This window comes from Zalophus californianus, chromosome 5 (genome assembly GCF_009762305.2).
Source record: "Zalophus californianus isolate mZalCal1 chromosome 5, mZalCal1.pri.v2, whole genome shotgun sequence".
Classification (NCBI taxonomy): domain Eukaryota; kingdom Metazoa; phylum Chordata; class Mammalia; order Carnivora; family Otariidae; genus Zalophus; species Zalophus californianus.
The window spans coordinates 11,479,400-11,496,004 of NC_045599.1; the positions used below are offsets into that span (position 1 = coordinate 11,479,400).

The 16,605-nt window shown below is 33.3% G+C and overlaps 1 protein-coding gene across 2 annotated transcripts in view; it reads left to right on the top strand.

Annotated features, from left to right (window-relative positions):
* The window catches only part of AP3S1 (adaptor related protein complex 3 subunit sigma 1), a 67,040-nt gene extending 51,853 nt beyond the window's left edge, over positions 1-15,187 (top strand). Inside the window, exons 5-7 of one of the 2 annotated variants that reach the window (XM_027604867.2) lie at positions 5,290-5,397; positions 8,500-8,540; positions 14,471-14,615. In XM_027604867.2, coding sequence (XP_027460668.1) covers positions 5,290-5,397; positions 8,500-8,535 — 144 coding nt within the window. In that variant the 3' untranslated portion in view covers positions 8,536-8,540; positions 14,471-14,615. Of the gene's footprint in view, positions 1-5,289; positions 5,398-8,499; positions 8,541-14,470 lie in introns of both variants that reach the window. The other variant, XM_027604866.2, reaches the window with a different exon arrangement.
* Positions 15,188-16,605: the final 1,418 nt, after the last annotated feature.

A 16,605-nucleotide genomic window follows, 5' to 3' on the forward strand; every position in this document is an offset into this window, starting at 1 on the left:
GCCATCAAAGAGAATGAAATCTTGCCATTTGCAACAATGTGGATGCAGCTAGAGAGTATTATGCTAAGGGAAATAAGTCAGTCAGAGAAAGAAAAGTACCATAGGATTTCACCCATATGTGAAATTTAAGAAACAAAACAGATGGACATAGGGGAAAGAAAAAGAGGGAGGCAAACCGTAAGAGACTCTTAACTCTAGAGAACAAACAGGGTTGCTGGAGGGGAGGTGGATGGGGGATGGGCTGGGTAGAGGATGGGCATTAAGGAGGGCACTTGTGATGAGCACTGGGTGTTACATGTAAGTGATGAACTACTAAATTCTACTCTTGAAACCGGTATTATACTGTATACTAACCAACTAGAACTTTAAATAAAAACTTGGAACATTAAAAAAGGTAAACGCCTGGGTGGCTCAGTCAGTTAAGTTCTGCCTTCAGCTCAGGTTATGATCTCAGGGTCCTGGGATTGAGTCCCGCATTGGGCTCCCTACTCAGCCGGGAGTCTGCTTCTGCCTTTCCCTATGCCCCTCCCGCTTGTGTGCTCTCTCTCTCTCAAATAAATAAAATCCTTAGGAAAAAAAATGCATGAAAAAAGTGGCATGCTTGTCTTATCACTAACAAATATTCATCTTTGTGCTACCTCTTAAATAACTTCAGTATATGCATAACTATAGCCTTTAATACTATTCCTCTGATTTAGTGCATGGTCACTCTTTTATTTTTACCAAGCTTTTTTTTTTTTTTAATATATGGACATGCTAAAAGTTTTCAAAACCTAAACAAACAAAAACTATAAAGTGAAAGACTCATCTCTATTCTTCCTTAGTCGTCCAGTTCCATTCTTTAGGTAACTACTATGCTTTAAAAATATTTGCGGAAAATTAAAACAACCGTGAAACACCACTCTACACGTATTAGAATGGCCAATATCCTGAACACTGACAACACCTAGTGCTGGCAAGGAACTCTGATTCATTGCTGGTGGGAATGCAGAATGGTACAGCCACTTTGGAAGACAGTATTGTAGTTTCTGACAAAACTAAACATGTTCTTACTATACAAGCCAGCAATCATGCTCCTTGGTGTTTACTCAAAGGAGTTGAAAACAAGTCTACAAAAAAACCTGCACACAGATGTTTATAGCAGCTTTTTTCATAATTGCACATACTTGGAGACAACCAAGATGTCCTTCAGTAGGTAAATGGCTAAAAAGTATTTGTGTTTCTTTCCAGGAACTTTCTGGGTGTATCTAAGTGTGTATGTGTATGTAATTTTTTTTTTTTTGTAAACCTCAGTGGGACCATATTATAGATATTATTCTGTCCCATTCATTTTTCATCTAATAATCTATATGACTGAGGAATCTGTAGATGTCTCATTTTTAAGTGTGTGGTAGTTAATAGTGTACATTCTAAGAAACACACTTTTTTCTTTTTCTTTTTTTTAAAGATTTATTTATTTGGGGTGGGGGCAGAGGGAGAGAAGCAGATTCCCTGCTGAATGCTGAGCGAGGTGCCCCAAACAGACTCTTAACTATAAAGAACAAGCCAATGGTCACCAAAGGGGAGGTGGGTGGGGGGTGGGGGAAACAGTTGATGGGGATTGAGGAGTGCACTTGTGATGAGCACTGGCTGTTTTAAGTAAGTGTTGAGTCACCATACTGTATACCTGAAACTAATATACTGTATGCTAACTGGAATTTGAATAAAAATGTAAAACCTCATTTATTAGAAATATAATAAACGTTTAGTAGTTCATCACTTACATGTAACACCCAGTGCTCATCACAAGTGCCCTCCTTAATCCTCATGCAAAGTGTAGATTCGCCATTTTACAGTTTTGTGTTTTTGTTTTTTTACTCTTACCAACAAAGTTTTGTTGATCATTCTTGTACATAGACCTGGCACCAGTATCTTTTATTATTTTCTTGACTCACACCCTTATTTTCTGCAGCCTCTTTCAGTCCAGTCTTTATCCTCTTGCAGAACTGTGACTTTATGTATATGTTACATGATCTCGTTTGTGTAAATTAGACATACGTTTACACACACATAACAAGTGTATGCACAAGAAGTTTTCATGAAGGCTATGCATGTTTCCCTTGCTGTCCAAAAAGCAGAGTGATCCTTTGAAACATTTTGTAAGCCAAAATGGCTTAAAGCAAAGAAGCAATTACCCTTTCATAGAAGTGAAAATTCTCTTTGGATTTCTTTCAGTTGGCAAAAGCAGGTATGAACATAGGTCTTTTTTAAAAGTGAAGGGTGTTAGGGGAACTTTTGGAAAGTGGGGTAAACCTGTTTAAGATCTAATAACTGTGATTATCTTTGAATAGGGGGACCTAGAAGAAACTATGTGGTTGGGTAGATAGGGCATATGTAGTTAAAAACAAGCAAAAATACATTACTAATGTATTTGCTATTTTTTAAAAAAACACTTAAATACCTATAAAAATTCAAGAAAAGGGGATTAAATACTCATTGAACCTTTATGTTAGGTGGACGTCAAAGCAGTTTAGTAGATGAGTTATATTTCAAACATAGTATCACCCTTTTATTTCCATTAAAATCTGTTTTAGGTAAGGTGCGCCTGGGTGGCTCAGTTGGTTAAGCGTCTGACTCCTGATTTCAGCTCAGGTCATGATCAGCGTTGTGAGATCCAGCCCCATGTTGGGCTCCGTGCTGCATGTGGAGCCTGCTTGAGATTCTCTCTCTCCCTCTCCCTCTGGTCACCCCCCTCCTGCGTACTCTCTCTCTTAAAAAAAAAATTGTTTTAGGTAAAATTTGTAAAACAAAATACTAGAATATGTCAGCCATATGTGTTAGGGCTAAGCTAAAAGCAAAGCTTTTATCATCTTCTTTCTCTTATTAAGTCTGCCGAAAATTCCTCCCAGTTCTTGGAACATGAAATTTTCTGTCACTGGATAGCTTCTAAATGATCCCTCCATACCTTATTTGAACACCATGACCTTGATAATGTTGGACTCTTCTCCCAATTAATAATTCTCATTCCCATACTGTTTACCTCCTGGAATTTCTACATAATGTATAGTACCTCCTCACCTAGAATATATTCTTTAAACGTTTATTATATTTCTAATAAATGAGGTTATGCTTAAGGATTTAGCTCACAGGCTCTCATTTGTATTTTTTTATCTTCTCAAGATTTTTGAATTTACTTTCATAGGAGTTATTTTTACTTTAAAGACAAATTTACATCCAGGTCCTTATTAAGTTGACATATGTTCTTAGAATTTCTTGCATATGACCCACATCTGCAGACTACTCATATTTTAATACCTCTAACCTTGGTAGACATTTCTATAATACTGAAATCTATGTCTTCCACTAATCTGCATGTGTTTCTGAGATATTTCTGGAAAGGCAGTAGTAAATGTATAAGCCTGAGCAAAGTGGGGTAGGTGGAGTTGCTGAATTTTTATCAGCATTACAAATTGTGCTTTCTCATGAGGATTTGTTTTAAAAAGAAGAGGGGAAGTTCCATTGCTAAAACAGAAGTCTTAACGAATCTGTCCACTGGCCATGGCCTTTCTTTCTGAACACTTTTCCTCCATATGATACCTGTTAGCTGTTGTAGGGTAATTATATTTTATCATCCAGTCACCTTGACCTATAATTGAACCTTCATAGATTATGACTAAAAATTAATTTGCTGTATCAACTTCATGTATTATTGTTAACAGAAGAAAGCAAAGAATAGGACTTGGGCCACTCAGACTTAGGTTTTAATTTAATCGTTTGCTACATATTCGTTTATGTGTCTTGAGCAAGCTGGTTTATTCTCTCAACTGTAACAAAGGTTAATGTGAGAATTAAATACCATAAGTGCAGCACCAAAACTTCATTTCAATAAGGGTGTTTAGTCACAAAAGGGATCGCAGTTAGGAGTGATGATATTTAGTACTAGTTTTTATTTATTTTTTTTAGCACTAGTTTTTAAAACAGTTGTGGCTTCTGATTTTGCTTTGTTTTCTAGGAAAAGTAATTTCTATAATTCTTTAAGAGTTGTAACATGAGATGTCCATCTTTCCAAAATGAAAAATTAGTAAATGATGGGATTTAAAAATCATGAATACATTTGTGTGCAGTCTTACAAAGGAATGAAAATTGAATCATATAATTACATATTTAACCAAGACCAGTTTTTGTTTAAAATAAAATTATGTGGGGTGCCTGGGTGTCTCAGCCAGTTAAGCAGCCAACTTTTGATTTTGGCTCGGGTCATGATCTCAGGGTCATGGGATGGAGCCCATGTCTGGCTCTACGCTCAGCAGGGTGTCTGCTTGGAATTCTCTCTTTCCTTCTGCTCCTACCCCTATGTTCACACACTCTTTCTCTAAAATAAAAAAATCTTAAAATTACCTTATAGTATCTTTTAGGTACTATGCTACATACTTGGCATGAAATATTTCATTCTTCTGATGACCGTATGAGGTGTCTATACTGTTTTTATCTCTGTTTTACAGATAAGGTAACAGGTGCATGTGTGCTAAAGGACATACAATAAGTGGTAGAGTCAGTATTCATACCTAATTTCGGAGTCTCCGTTCTTTATGCCACCACATTTTTTTTAAATTATAGCAAGGTATGCTATTCTGTGATACCCTAATTCAGCTTTGAGTTGGTGATTTTTGATTCAGTAACTACCTACGAAAAAAACACCTGGATTATATTTTTTCTCCCCAGTGGAAGATGCTATTTTTAGTGATTGTTAAGATGTATATTTGATGATTAAAAAAATCTAAGTATTACATATATGGATGTGTTTGGGACAAAAACATTATTAAAGTACCTACAATAAAAAGAAATTTTACTCTCTTTCAATCAGGAGCTTGTTACAGTGCCACATAGTTTCATTAAATGCCTTGAGCATAAAACAACTTAATAATTATTGGCTAAGAATCTGGCATAAAGGCCATTGTAGATAATTTTTTTTTTAGCATTAAACTGGTTACAGTAAGAGGTAGTGTTTATTGATCATTTACTTTGTTCTGAGCACTTCCATGGATGACCTCATTTAATCTTTTCAACAGTCTAGGAAGGAGACACTATTAATACCTGTTTTACAGCCCATTAAACTAAGATTTGAAGAGGCTCTCTGTCTCAGGCTGCATTGTAGTAGCAAACGTGGATTAGGCGCCCTCCAAATTATTTTTATTTTAAACTTCATACTTATGAAATAGTCACAGCAGTGTTTGAAACAAAAGCTACTGGAATGATGAAACATTTTTGTAGTGAATTTTCTTTATGGACATGTATTATTTTTCCCTTTAGGTTCACAATATTCTTGCAGAAATGGTGATGGGGGGAATGGTATTGGAGACCAACATGAATGAGATTGTTACTCAAATTGATGCACAAAATAAACTGGAGAAATCTGAGGTAAGAATGGAAAGCGCTCTGGTTAATGGAGATAGTAAGCATGATCATAAATTTGCATGATGTGTAGCTTTCACTGTTTGTCCTTCAGTATCACCCTTTAAGTACAGCTGATAGGCTTATTCAGTTTTTTAAAAATGGAATATACATATCTTAGTATGTTAAACGTTTTGTGACTGCTATCTACCTGATAGTTTCATGTTCTCTTTTTTTAGCCATGGTTGTTAACTGCCTTAGGTAATAAACACAATTTCAGATTCTTAACAGCTTAAAAAAGAAATTATATGTTTGAATAATGAAATCAGTATTTGCTTTACAAAACCTTAGTAATCATCAAGGAAATCTTAGACCTGATATTTTAAAGATACATAAATTTAGTGTCACAGAACTATTTCTGAAAAAAGAGAGGAGAGGAAATGGAATTCTCATGAGGAAGTAATGTTGTAAGTTATAATTGGTGCTTTGCAAGCCTGAGTGAACAGTGAAAAAAGAAATTCATTGCCTTAATCTTTTAATTCTGGATCCTCCCCAGAGGTCACTGACAAGTTGGCTAAGTCACATATTTTATACAATGATAGCTTTTTCTGCATTCTAAAGGAGAAAGATTTGGTTAGTTACACATGCTTAGCTTTGTGCTGTTAGATTAGGTACATGAGGATCAACCAGCACTTTAGCATTGTATAAAATCCTACTTTAGAATTTTCATGACTCTTTCCTCAAGTATTAGGCTGAATATCAATAACAAGCACTGTAGCTGAGCCACTGAAGTTCACATTGTTTTGGTGGTTTCTTACTACTCTGGCAGAAGTTTAGAAAGATGAATAGTTGTGACATGTCATTCAACACTATACTTGTTACCTTTGGTATTTATAGTCATAACTAAGATTAGAAAAATAAATTTTATTTATAATTATTAATACAAGCTCAGGTGTTTGGTTGATTTAAAGTAATCATTACTATAAAAGCAGCAAAGTATTAAAAATATGCTAGCATTAATTTACAACAGGTGAGTTCTAAAGAATTTTTATCTTGTTGGCACTTTAAAGGATCAGTTTAATGGAATGCTATGCTCACTGGAATTGAATGAAACACAGGGTGATGGATAAATCCAAAATCTGAGGGTTAGAAACAGTTAAAGCTTTATATAAAAGCATTTTCCAGTGTTCTATTTTAATAGTCCTGCATTTCTCTATATCTCAATTTCCCATCCCTATGAGTTACCCAAAGGAGAGGCTTGTAATGGTGAAGAGCTTAGAATTATGACTCTTTTAAATAACTAGTTATATTTTATGTGTTCTACAGCCAGTTTTTAAAATACTGGTTTTTGAAAAGGAAAAACAAACTAGATTAATACAGAAGGCTTTGTTTTAGGACAAGGAAAATAACTCAGAATATTATTTAGTATAGTTGGTTTGCCTTATATTATTTAGTATGGTAAAAGATTTAATGTAACCTCTGAGCTATAAAGTCTTAAGTGATAACTCAAATTTTATATAATCTGTTAAAACTTGCTTTACAAAAACCTATGGATATAGATTCTAAATGCCAAGAAGACAGTGACATAGTCCATTGATAATCTGTCAAAAATGAATGGATATGTGGTAATTTGTGACTTCTGTGTAATCATCTGTAAAAAATATATTGACCTTTTATCTGGAATGTTCATATTCCAGGTTCTTTAACTTCATTGATGGTGTCCTCTTTTTAATTTTTTTTCTTTTTGTCCTTGGTTTGCTATTTATAATACTGATAAAAGTCATGAAGGACCTATAATAATTGCATAATGGATATTTGCTTTCTGATTGTCCAGTAAAACTTTGTTAATGAGGCAATTTTTCCTTATCTGTAAAGAGCAGTAAAATACAAAATTTACATTTTCAATGGAAATAGAATACTGTAACTTAAAATCTCTTCACAGAAACATTTCTATTTAAAATGGTTTTAAATACAGTGAAAAAGGTACTGCTATTTTTCATCTGCTGATCATCTTTTAACTTGTACAGTCAGCAGTTATCTGCTACAAATGAGTTTTTCTCCTTTACTAGAAAACATGTTTTAAATCTGGGAGTAGACCACAACATTATGTTTTTTTATCAAGTGTTTCTCTATATGTGATGTCTGCTAATATTTTAGTTACAAAGTAGGATTTTGAGTCAAAATGAAGCCATTTAATCCTGATCATATTTTAAGAAATTATGCCAAAAATGTTGACTTTGTGTAATTCTTCAGTAATTTTCATAGTATGTTTGGAAGACTACCACCTTTATTCCAGACACATTGAAATGTCAGTTTTCATATGGATCCGTTTCCATGTTACTTAAACTGGATAAATATATCAAATATATGACTGCAGAATAATCCAGAATTATTTGAGAACACACTGTAAACTTTAATTAATCTGACTCTTCCTTAAATTTTAGTTAAAATTTATTATGCAAGCAAAAACTTGTCAAGAAATAATTAAAATCCAGAATATCATGATTGATGAAAAGACCTGGTTATCATACTTTTAAGATTAATTTAAGTGATATTTAGAATAGCATTTATCTTTTAAAAATCAGTCTGGGTATAATTAAGATACCACTTTTAAGATACAGCATGGCTATATCTAGTTGCCTTTACTTTGTCGGAAATCAAAGATTTTATTATTTTGGTTTAAAGATAGTATATTTCCAGTGACAATGGAAAGTGAACCAGTTTAATTCCCAATAAGCTAGACAGGTAGAAGCCAAGATCTCCCAGATCTTTAAAGAGAGGACAAACCAAGATACGCTCTGCATGTATGTCCATCTATCCTGATTTGACAGAAAACTGGTCTGCTATGACACGGGGTTCTGGGCAAAGGAGGGTTTCAGCTGGGTGGGAGGATGATGGGATTTGGGGGAAGTAAAGAGGCACTCAGGAATCTTCCAAGAAGTAAAAGGACTCCCTGGGGGTGGAGGTAGAGGGGTGGGGTTGGGGAGACTTGTTAGCTTTTGTGTATTTCATGTTATTTTTAAGATGCATAAATGGGTCTGAATATAGTCACTACTTTTTTAAAAGTCAGTCTTCTTTTTTTCCGAACATCCTGATCTTTCTAGCTCTTTCCATTCTTCTCTCTTACAGACCTTTATCTTTCAATCTCCCAGACAGGACAGGTAGACAAGGTATTGCTGACTTTGAGAAAACTGTACTTTAACGAAGGGAAAGCAAAATGATGTCAAAGGCAATTAATTATTTAGGCCAGACTCAAAAATTCTTTGTGTTAATGAACCCATGTAGTCCCTGTAGCCTATTTTTCATTCTAGTTTCTCCTTGTAGTTTCTTCATCTTTTATTGGACTTAGTGTATTTTACTAGTGTTTCATTGATGTCATGTTTGTTCTGTTTTGTCTGCCTGCATCGTAAAAGGAAAGTTTAAATTTTTTGTTCTTTTTTTAAACATTGTCATTTAACTGACAAATTACATTTGTAGAAATGACAGTTTACTTTATATAAAAATGTAGAGTTTATTTCAAAAATCATATGTTAGAATTAATCTTAATTTAACTCTCACAGTTTTTTTTCCGTCTTTCTAAATTAGGATTCTAACATAAAATCCCTGCTGGGTTTTGGAAGCTGTGCATTTGAAAACCAAAAGCTGAACCTTTAGAGTTTTCATACAAAGTGAGAAACAGTGAAGGCTTAGAATAGTGACTTTTAAATAGTACTTTTTTCCCCACATAATGGTTTTCAGGTCCAAAATCTTAACAGAATTGCTTTTGTGGTTTTGACTAACAAGGGCATATTAAAAGTGGCCAACAAAAAGTGTAAGATAACAAATCTTCTAAAATTGAATTAAAAGTTCTAAAAATTGGAATTAAATATTTTGACCCAAATAAAATGGATTTCCAGGGTAGCAACCTTCTGACCTCCAAACACCATAATTGAGACTCAGTAAAATATTGTTAACCTTGGACATTTTTACAAAGCATATTGCCTTTTACTGAAAATGTTTTTAATAGACTTCCATCTTTATAAAACTAAATTTTCTCTGGCATTTCCTATGCATTTTTTACACCCTAAGTTAATTGTGTAAATTTTTTAAAAAAAATTTCAATCGAAATGATGATGAACAGCTTTTTTTTTGTACAAAATTGTACCACAATGAAAAATGAAAGTGCTTATAGGCCTCCATTTAAAAATTTCAAAGTGATGCAAACAATGAATCATGGAACATTACATCAAAAACTAATGATGTACTGTATGGTGACTAACATAACATGATAAAAAATAAATAATAAAAATCAATAAAACAAATAAAAAATTTCAAAGTGAAAATACTTTATTGAGTCCCAAAGAGGAAAAAAAATTCTGTAAATTCAACAAGTTGGATTACCCACTTTACTAATTAGAAAAATGCCACTGAGAATTTGGCATTGCTTTTTAGCCACTAAAGTATCTTTCTGGATGTGTTTGAGAAGTGGCAACATACAGGTGGCTTTTTAATTTCTTATCCCAAGATGGTAGGCTCTGTCATGAAGCTGAGAGTACCACTTGTGGTCCTTAGGTCTGTGTTACTTTATCCCTGGAATAGAAAATACATAATTGTTTCCTTTATTCCACTGATCCAAATCACTGCCAATTTCTGTGGTCTAGTCTTTATGTTAAATTGTCATTTTCTAGCAAAGAACCACTCGGTTCTTTAACTTCCATCACTAGAACTAGTAGTTAGCTTTCTTCTTCTTTTTTTTTAATCAAGTATCTATTTTCAAAGAGCGGAGAATAAGAAAAGTGGCCCTAATACAATGATGCTGGAAAGTCAGCTTGTGAATTGGTTCTGCTTCTTACCTTGACATGCTGTTTACTCTGTTCTACAAAATTATGTTGAGGACCTCTGAGTTCCACTTGTAGTGGTTGGAATTAGTTACATTAAATTCATGAATTGGGCATTAGTCTGCTATATTTATTTCACACAGGCAAATGCTGTGCTAGAAATGAAAACTATAACTGAAGATTATATTAAATGGATTATATAATTTGGAAGGCTTTTAAATTTTTAAATATTCTAGTTTTGATAAAATTTTTTATAAAATGTTATAGTTCTTACTCACTAGAGGGTTGTCACTAGCATTTCTAACCTTGGAATTGAAATACTAAAGCACTGCCTTTAAAGCAAAGAGCAAGCCTATTACAAATTCCCAGATTAAAAGCTATTCTACCTTACATTCATAAATTAAAATAGTGAATTTTCTGTTTTGCTTAAAACATGAATTCAAAAGCTGCCATTATTTTGTTAATGATTTTGAGTCTGAAACCATTTAATACTGTGTTTATTAATGTTGATGTTCTTTCACTTTGCTGTTAGGTCAAAATTATGAATGTGCATATAGCACCTTCCAGCAGGAAGGGTGGGTAAAGTTTTTTAGTATGTACAAATTATTCCCACTACCATCTTACTCTGCATTTCAAGCTTGAAAAAAATATTTTAAGATGGTAGGATACTAATTTATGTCTTAGATTAAATAAATATCTAGATTCTTTCCTTTTCCCCTCAAGAAAGTTAATTGCTTATTGCATGATAAGGAAAAGGGAGCCTTCTGATTCTTTGAAATATATTTTAGTAATGCTGCTTTTTCACTTTTGCTTGCACATATTTTGTTTATTTTTGGGTCTGGCAATTTAAAAACAAAATCTAAAACAAATCATATCCATCCATTATTATCTTTGTGATTCAAGTGCTTGAAATTTCTGAGAGTATGTCTGTATAAGTCTTCTATCTGTTTGGCCTCATTTTGGTATACTTGCAGACTTCATTTTGTTTTCTTTCTCTTAATTCTGTTAATTTATTTAATCTCATGGGAGAGAAAACATGACCATTCTTTTATATACTGTACTTCATTCTTTCATCCAGTTCATACTCTTAACTGCTTTGGATCATATATTTATTTTTGTTAGTGGAGTGGCTGCAGTTTACCTGCCATAGTGGTGCTCGAGTATAATAACATAGATGGAAACAAGTTATTTCTCCAGTAGGGTTTCATTCTTTTTATTTCTGCTTTGTGTCAACTGTGTAATCTTAAATCTTTAAGAGCTATGTTGTACTGTCAGAAATATCTTAATTTTACATTTTCAATTGTATATAATACTAACAAGTCAGGCAAGCTTAATTTCTGTAAATTTTAGTGTTCAAAAAAAGAATTAGTAAAAGTTATCTTGTTGCTTTGAATATATCTTACTAAAAAAAAAATCTTAACTAAGATGAAAATTATTTTATACCTCTCTGTTGGCAAACTGATCTCCTAATGGCAAGTTACCTCTTTTACATTTTATTCTTTCATAAAAATGTTTCAGACTTAACTTTCATGGAAGTCTGAAAATGAAATTTGTTTTATAGCAGTTCTGGTGTTGACTACTTAAGAAGTCTTTTATTTTTAAGCCCTAAGTTTTTATATATAACTCATTTTAGCACCTACTTACTGATCAACAGTTCTTTTTATATTTTTTTATGTTTTATATTCTGCAAAATCTGATTTCTTAAAATGTTAGTTTAGTTAAAAATTGAAGTATGCATTACAATTTTTTTATTTCCTACCATTTTAATTCATGACATACTACACAGAAGTATTGAACATGCTTGAGAAATAATTTGATTCTCTTAATTCATTTGCGTGTTCTGAATAGTGGCCATCCTTTGCATGTTTATGGCTTGCTGCTTATGTTTAGAGGAATTGTAGTTTGTTGTACTTAGAAACTTCTTTTGGTTTTACGTAATAAGAACTTGGCACATATATGCTATTTAAATCAATTGCTGTATTGACTTTATGTATTCTCATTAGCAGCCAACAGTCGACACCATCTTTGGTCACAAAGAAACGACTTAATCTAAAGAAATTTAACAGGATGCACTTTTATTCTCATTTTCTTTACTCAAGCTCAGGTTAGCTGTTCATTGTACAGGGTATTATGGAAAAGAAGGCTTCTTGACAATGACATTTTAATTTAATACTAAAAAAATTATTTTTACTATTTATAAAAGTAAAATCATAGCATCCAGTAAAACATACACACATATCTACCTTCTCTCTCTCTCTCTATCTCAATAATAAAAATCCTCTAATAGTTCATGCCTTTTAAAATATTTATATTCAAATATCTTATACTTTTTTTATAGTCTACTCATCATTTGTGCCCTGTAGAGACACCATCCAAGTAAAAATCGTGGCAAATTGGTTTTTTAATTAGAAAAATTACAAAATCCTTCTATCTGGAAAACTGATACTAGCTCCAGGATGTCTATAATTTTGTAAAATAATTTTTGTTCCTTGGCTGACAACATACTTTTGGGTAAAAGGAAGAGAGCCTTGACAAGATGGTAAACCTCTTTGAACTGGATCCTTCTTTGATCCTAAACCATTCTAAATTTCAGTAGCTAGATGTTGAACTTGAAATAATCAGGTTAAAGACCCTTTTGAATATGATTCATGCTACCCTAAACGATATTTATTCGTATCTCCAACATTTTTGGGGGGGTATAAAAATAACTGCATTGCTTCAGGTAGGTATAAATGTAGGGGTCAATCAAAAACAACTTACTTCCATTAAATTATAAAAATTGAATACTCCAGCCCTATTCATTCTTTAATTGGATATGGAGTGTTTCATTTATATCATTGCCTGTGTGGACCATATCTATTATTAATAATATTTTACTGATTTTTCTATTATTTCCAATTCTGAGTTGATAATCCGTGGCTTTTATTTCATTGCTTAACAATGTTTGTATCCTTTATTCAGCAAATAGTTTACACTGGCCTATTTTGTATCAGTCAAGATTTTTCTCAGGTAACAGCTTTATTATTATTATTATTTTAATAAACAAAAGAGGTAGGATTACATAAGAGAAAAAAACCTAAAATTTCAAAAAGGGACATTAAAACTAGTAATTTCTAATTACACAGACGTTGTCTCATATATGTGATTTAAGCAAAATGGAAGATTTGTTTTTGTTACCTAATTGTCTGCTTTTGTCAAGATGATGTATGCCACTGAATTCAGATGTGTTTGTTGACTTTATCATATCACCTGAATAAAAATTGATGAAATCTAAATCTAACTTAAACCGTAAAAGTATGAAGACTCTTGTAGCTATTTGAGAAAGATGATATATATGCATTTTTCTTTTATCATATTTTCTTTCAAAATTGTTTCACAAAATACAAATATCCCTACTAAGATGAAAGTGAAATATTGTACACTAATGCTAGTAGAAGTTTTAAAATTCACTTATTTATATAAATATTATCTTTTGCATTTATGCTCTTCTTTCTCCAAATTTGTATATTGTAAACTGAACCAATGTTGTTGGATCTACTTTATGTGACAGAGTATTTTTAATCATTCATTGTATTTTTTTCTAACGCATCGAAGGTTGGAAAGATCCTTTTGTTGCAGTTTCATTTTTAGGCAGAACTTTTCTTTGGACTGAGGCTTTACTTTAAAAGCCTGATTGCCCCCTTCCCCGCCCCCCCGGTGTTTTAGAACTTCCCTAGAAAAGTTTAGAAGAGCCTCCACAATTTTTAAAATAAAAAATTTGTTGTTTTGAAACGTTTTAAGGGTTTGGCCCTACGTAAAGAAACTAAACAAGTATGATCTATTACTTTGTTTTTATTTCACAGACATTTTGATAATAAATGCTGTTTTAAAAGCAAAAAAAACCCCCCAAATCTATCATGATTGTTGCAAGAGATGTTTAAAAGGAAACTAATGTAAAATATGCTTCGTGCTTATATCATAAGTCAGTAAGTGAAGATATAGGTGAAGATCTAGTTTTTGTCATTTGAATATTGGATATGACATCTAAGTAGTACAGGCTAATTTGTGTCTAATTTTTACATTCTTATCATTGCATGTATTCACTGTATTTTTTAATGTGCCAACTGTTTTCTCTTTATAGATTAGAATTTCAAAGTAACCATCCCATACCAATTCAGACTACCATCTGGTCTCTAAGCTTGTTATATGAAAACCTTTTATCATTGTCCTCCATTTTTAGTGTTTTTTGATGAGCTACACCTGAGTTGTACATTTTCTTTTCTTTTATTTGCTTCTGTATACAGGCTGGCTTAGCGGGAGCTCCAGCCCGTGCTGTATCAGCTGTAAAGAATATGAATCTTCCTGAGATCCCAAGAAATATTAACATTGGTGACATCAGTATAAAAGTGCCAAACCTGCCCTCTTTTAAATAAAAAATTAAAAAGGCCACTCCCAGGTAAAATCCAGGGGGAAAAGTCATCTAAGTTTACCATGCAGTTGTTTACCAAAAATAGAGGAGGAGAGTCTTAACTTTTGCTCTTGGATTTAAGTCAAGGTACTGTATAAAATTTGTGTAAAATTGGTATGGAAGTTCAATGTTGCTTTTCTTGCTCAGTGATTTTGAAGAAATTGGGTAGTTCCAGTGTGATATTTCTCTTTCTTTTCTAAACTGCATTCCCGTGCCCACCTAAGGCATGCCTCTATGTATTGGCTGCTACAGTATTTCAAAAAGTGTTTGAGACATTTCTTTAAATTATGTACAATCCAAAATGTTGGTGTTTTGTATGGATCACAAGTGCAGCATTCCATAATTCTTTGTTATTTGTCACAATTGTTATTTAAAGAACCAAGTATGTATTGCATGAAAACATTATGACCTTTTCCTCTTAGTTTAAATAAACTCCAAGGTAACTGGACTTCTAAAGCACCTTTCTGTTTGCCTGATATCTACTTTAGCAATAATTTTTTTACGACCTTCTGACTCAACAAAGTAAATAAAAGTATATTTTATCACTGTTAAACAGCTGTTGATGTTGATTTATTTAATTCATACTTACGTTTTTAATATTCAAAAACTCACTAAATTATCTAAAACTCAGTTATTTCACAAGTCAAGAGGAGTGTATCGGGTAGTGTTGTGTACAGATGTGAGGTGGGAGATGACAGATCTTTTTCTGAAATCCATATTGAGAAATTACAAAGCCTACTTTACACAGATAGGTGTAAGTTTTTCATCTGGTCCCTTCTTGCTCAGTTGGTGAAAAATAATTTTGGCGAATACCTAGTTGCTTTTGAACACAAAACCCTGTGGGGCTCCACCTGGCTGTTCCATCCCAAAGTCAAAGCTAAAGTGTTTGCTTAAGTTTTAACAATCTCCTATTCTGATTTCCCATTATTGGCCCACATTTTCTTATTTGGACTTACCTTCTGAACCATGAACGAGGTTCCTCTTCCAGTTAGACCAAGGTGGGTATTTCTGTTGTTGTTGTGTTGTGGTTTTACAGTTCTAGTCCTCCCCAAATATTCTCTTTGACACATTTCCTTAGATTTGTGGCATTTATGAATTTTACTCCATGGGCTCTGGGAGGTAAAAAAAAGTCACTTTATTTTTTCTAAATCATATTTAACTCTGAGATTCCTTCTTTTTACAGCCACAGAAATTCAGTCTGCGATTATTAGGATTTCCATCAGTTCGGAGATGTGTAAAAGTTCTGCACAGCAGAGCATTCAGGGCAGTCCCTGGTCTTTGGTCATTTGACAAATGTGTTTTGAGTGCCTACTGTACCACCTCTCTGGAGCTGTAAACACTACCACACATAGTGCCTGGCAGTGTTTCTACTTTTTTTCTCTTCCTTTTGTTTTGCGGGGAAAATTGTGAGAAGATTAAGTTTGGGTTTGACTGGGATGTGCCAAAACTAGGAAAACTTCTGGGGCAGTTACTAGTTTTACCTCAAGAAATAATTAAAAGGTTTTTTGTCTTCCAATATATTCTAGTAAGAAAAAGAAAACATTGTACAAATGGCAAAAATAGGCGAGTCATGGAAAACTAAATCTCCGTAGCCAAGGAATAGGTAGAGATGCTTAATTTCACGAGTAGTCAAAGGATGCAAGTTAAAAGGACAGTTAGATTTTATTTTCACTCGTCTTATGAGCAAAAATTAAAACAGGTGACAACATCCAATGCTGAAGAGGATGTGAGGAATGAGAATGGTCATATGTTGCTGGTGGGAATGTAATGTATCGTTAACTTTTTTTAAGAAAAGCATATGCCAAGCTGGGGCGCCTGGGTGGCTTAGTCATTAAGCATCTGCCTTCTGCTCAGGTCATGATCCCAGGGTCCTGGGATAGAGTCCTGCATCGGGCTCCCTGCTCAGCCAGGAGCCTTCTTCTCCCTCTCCTGCTCCCCATTCTTGTGTTCCCTCTCTAGCTGTCTCTCTCT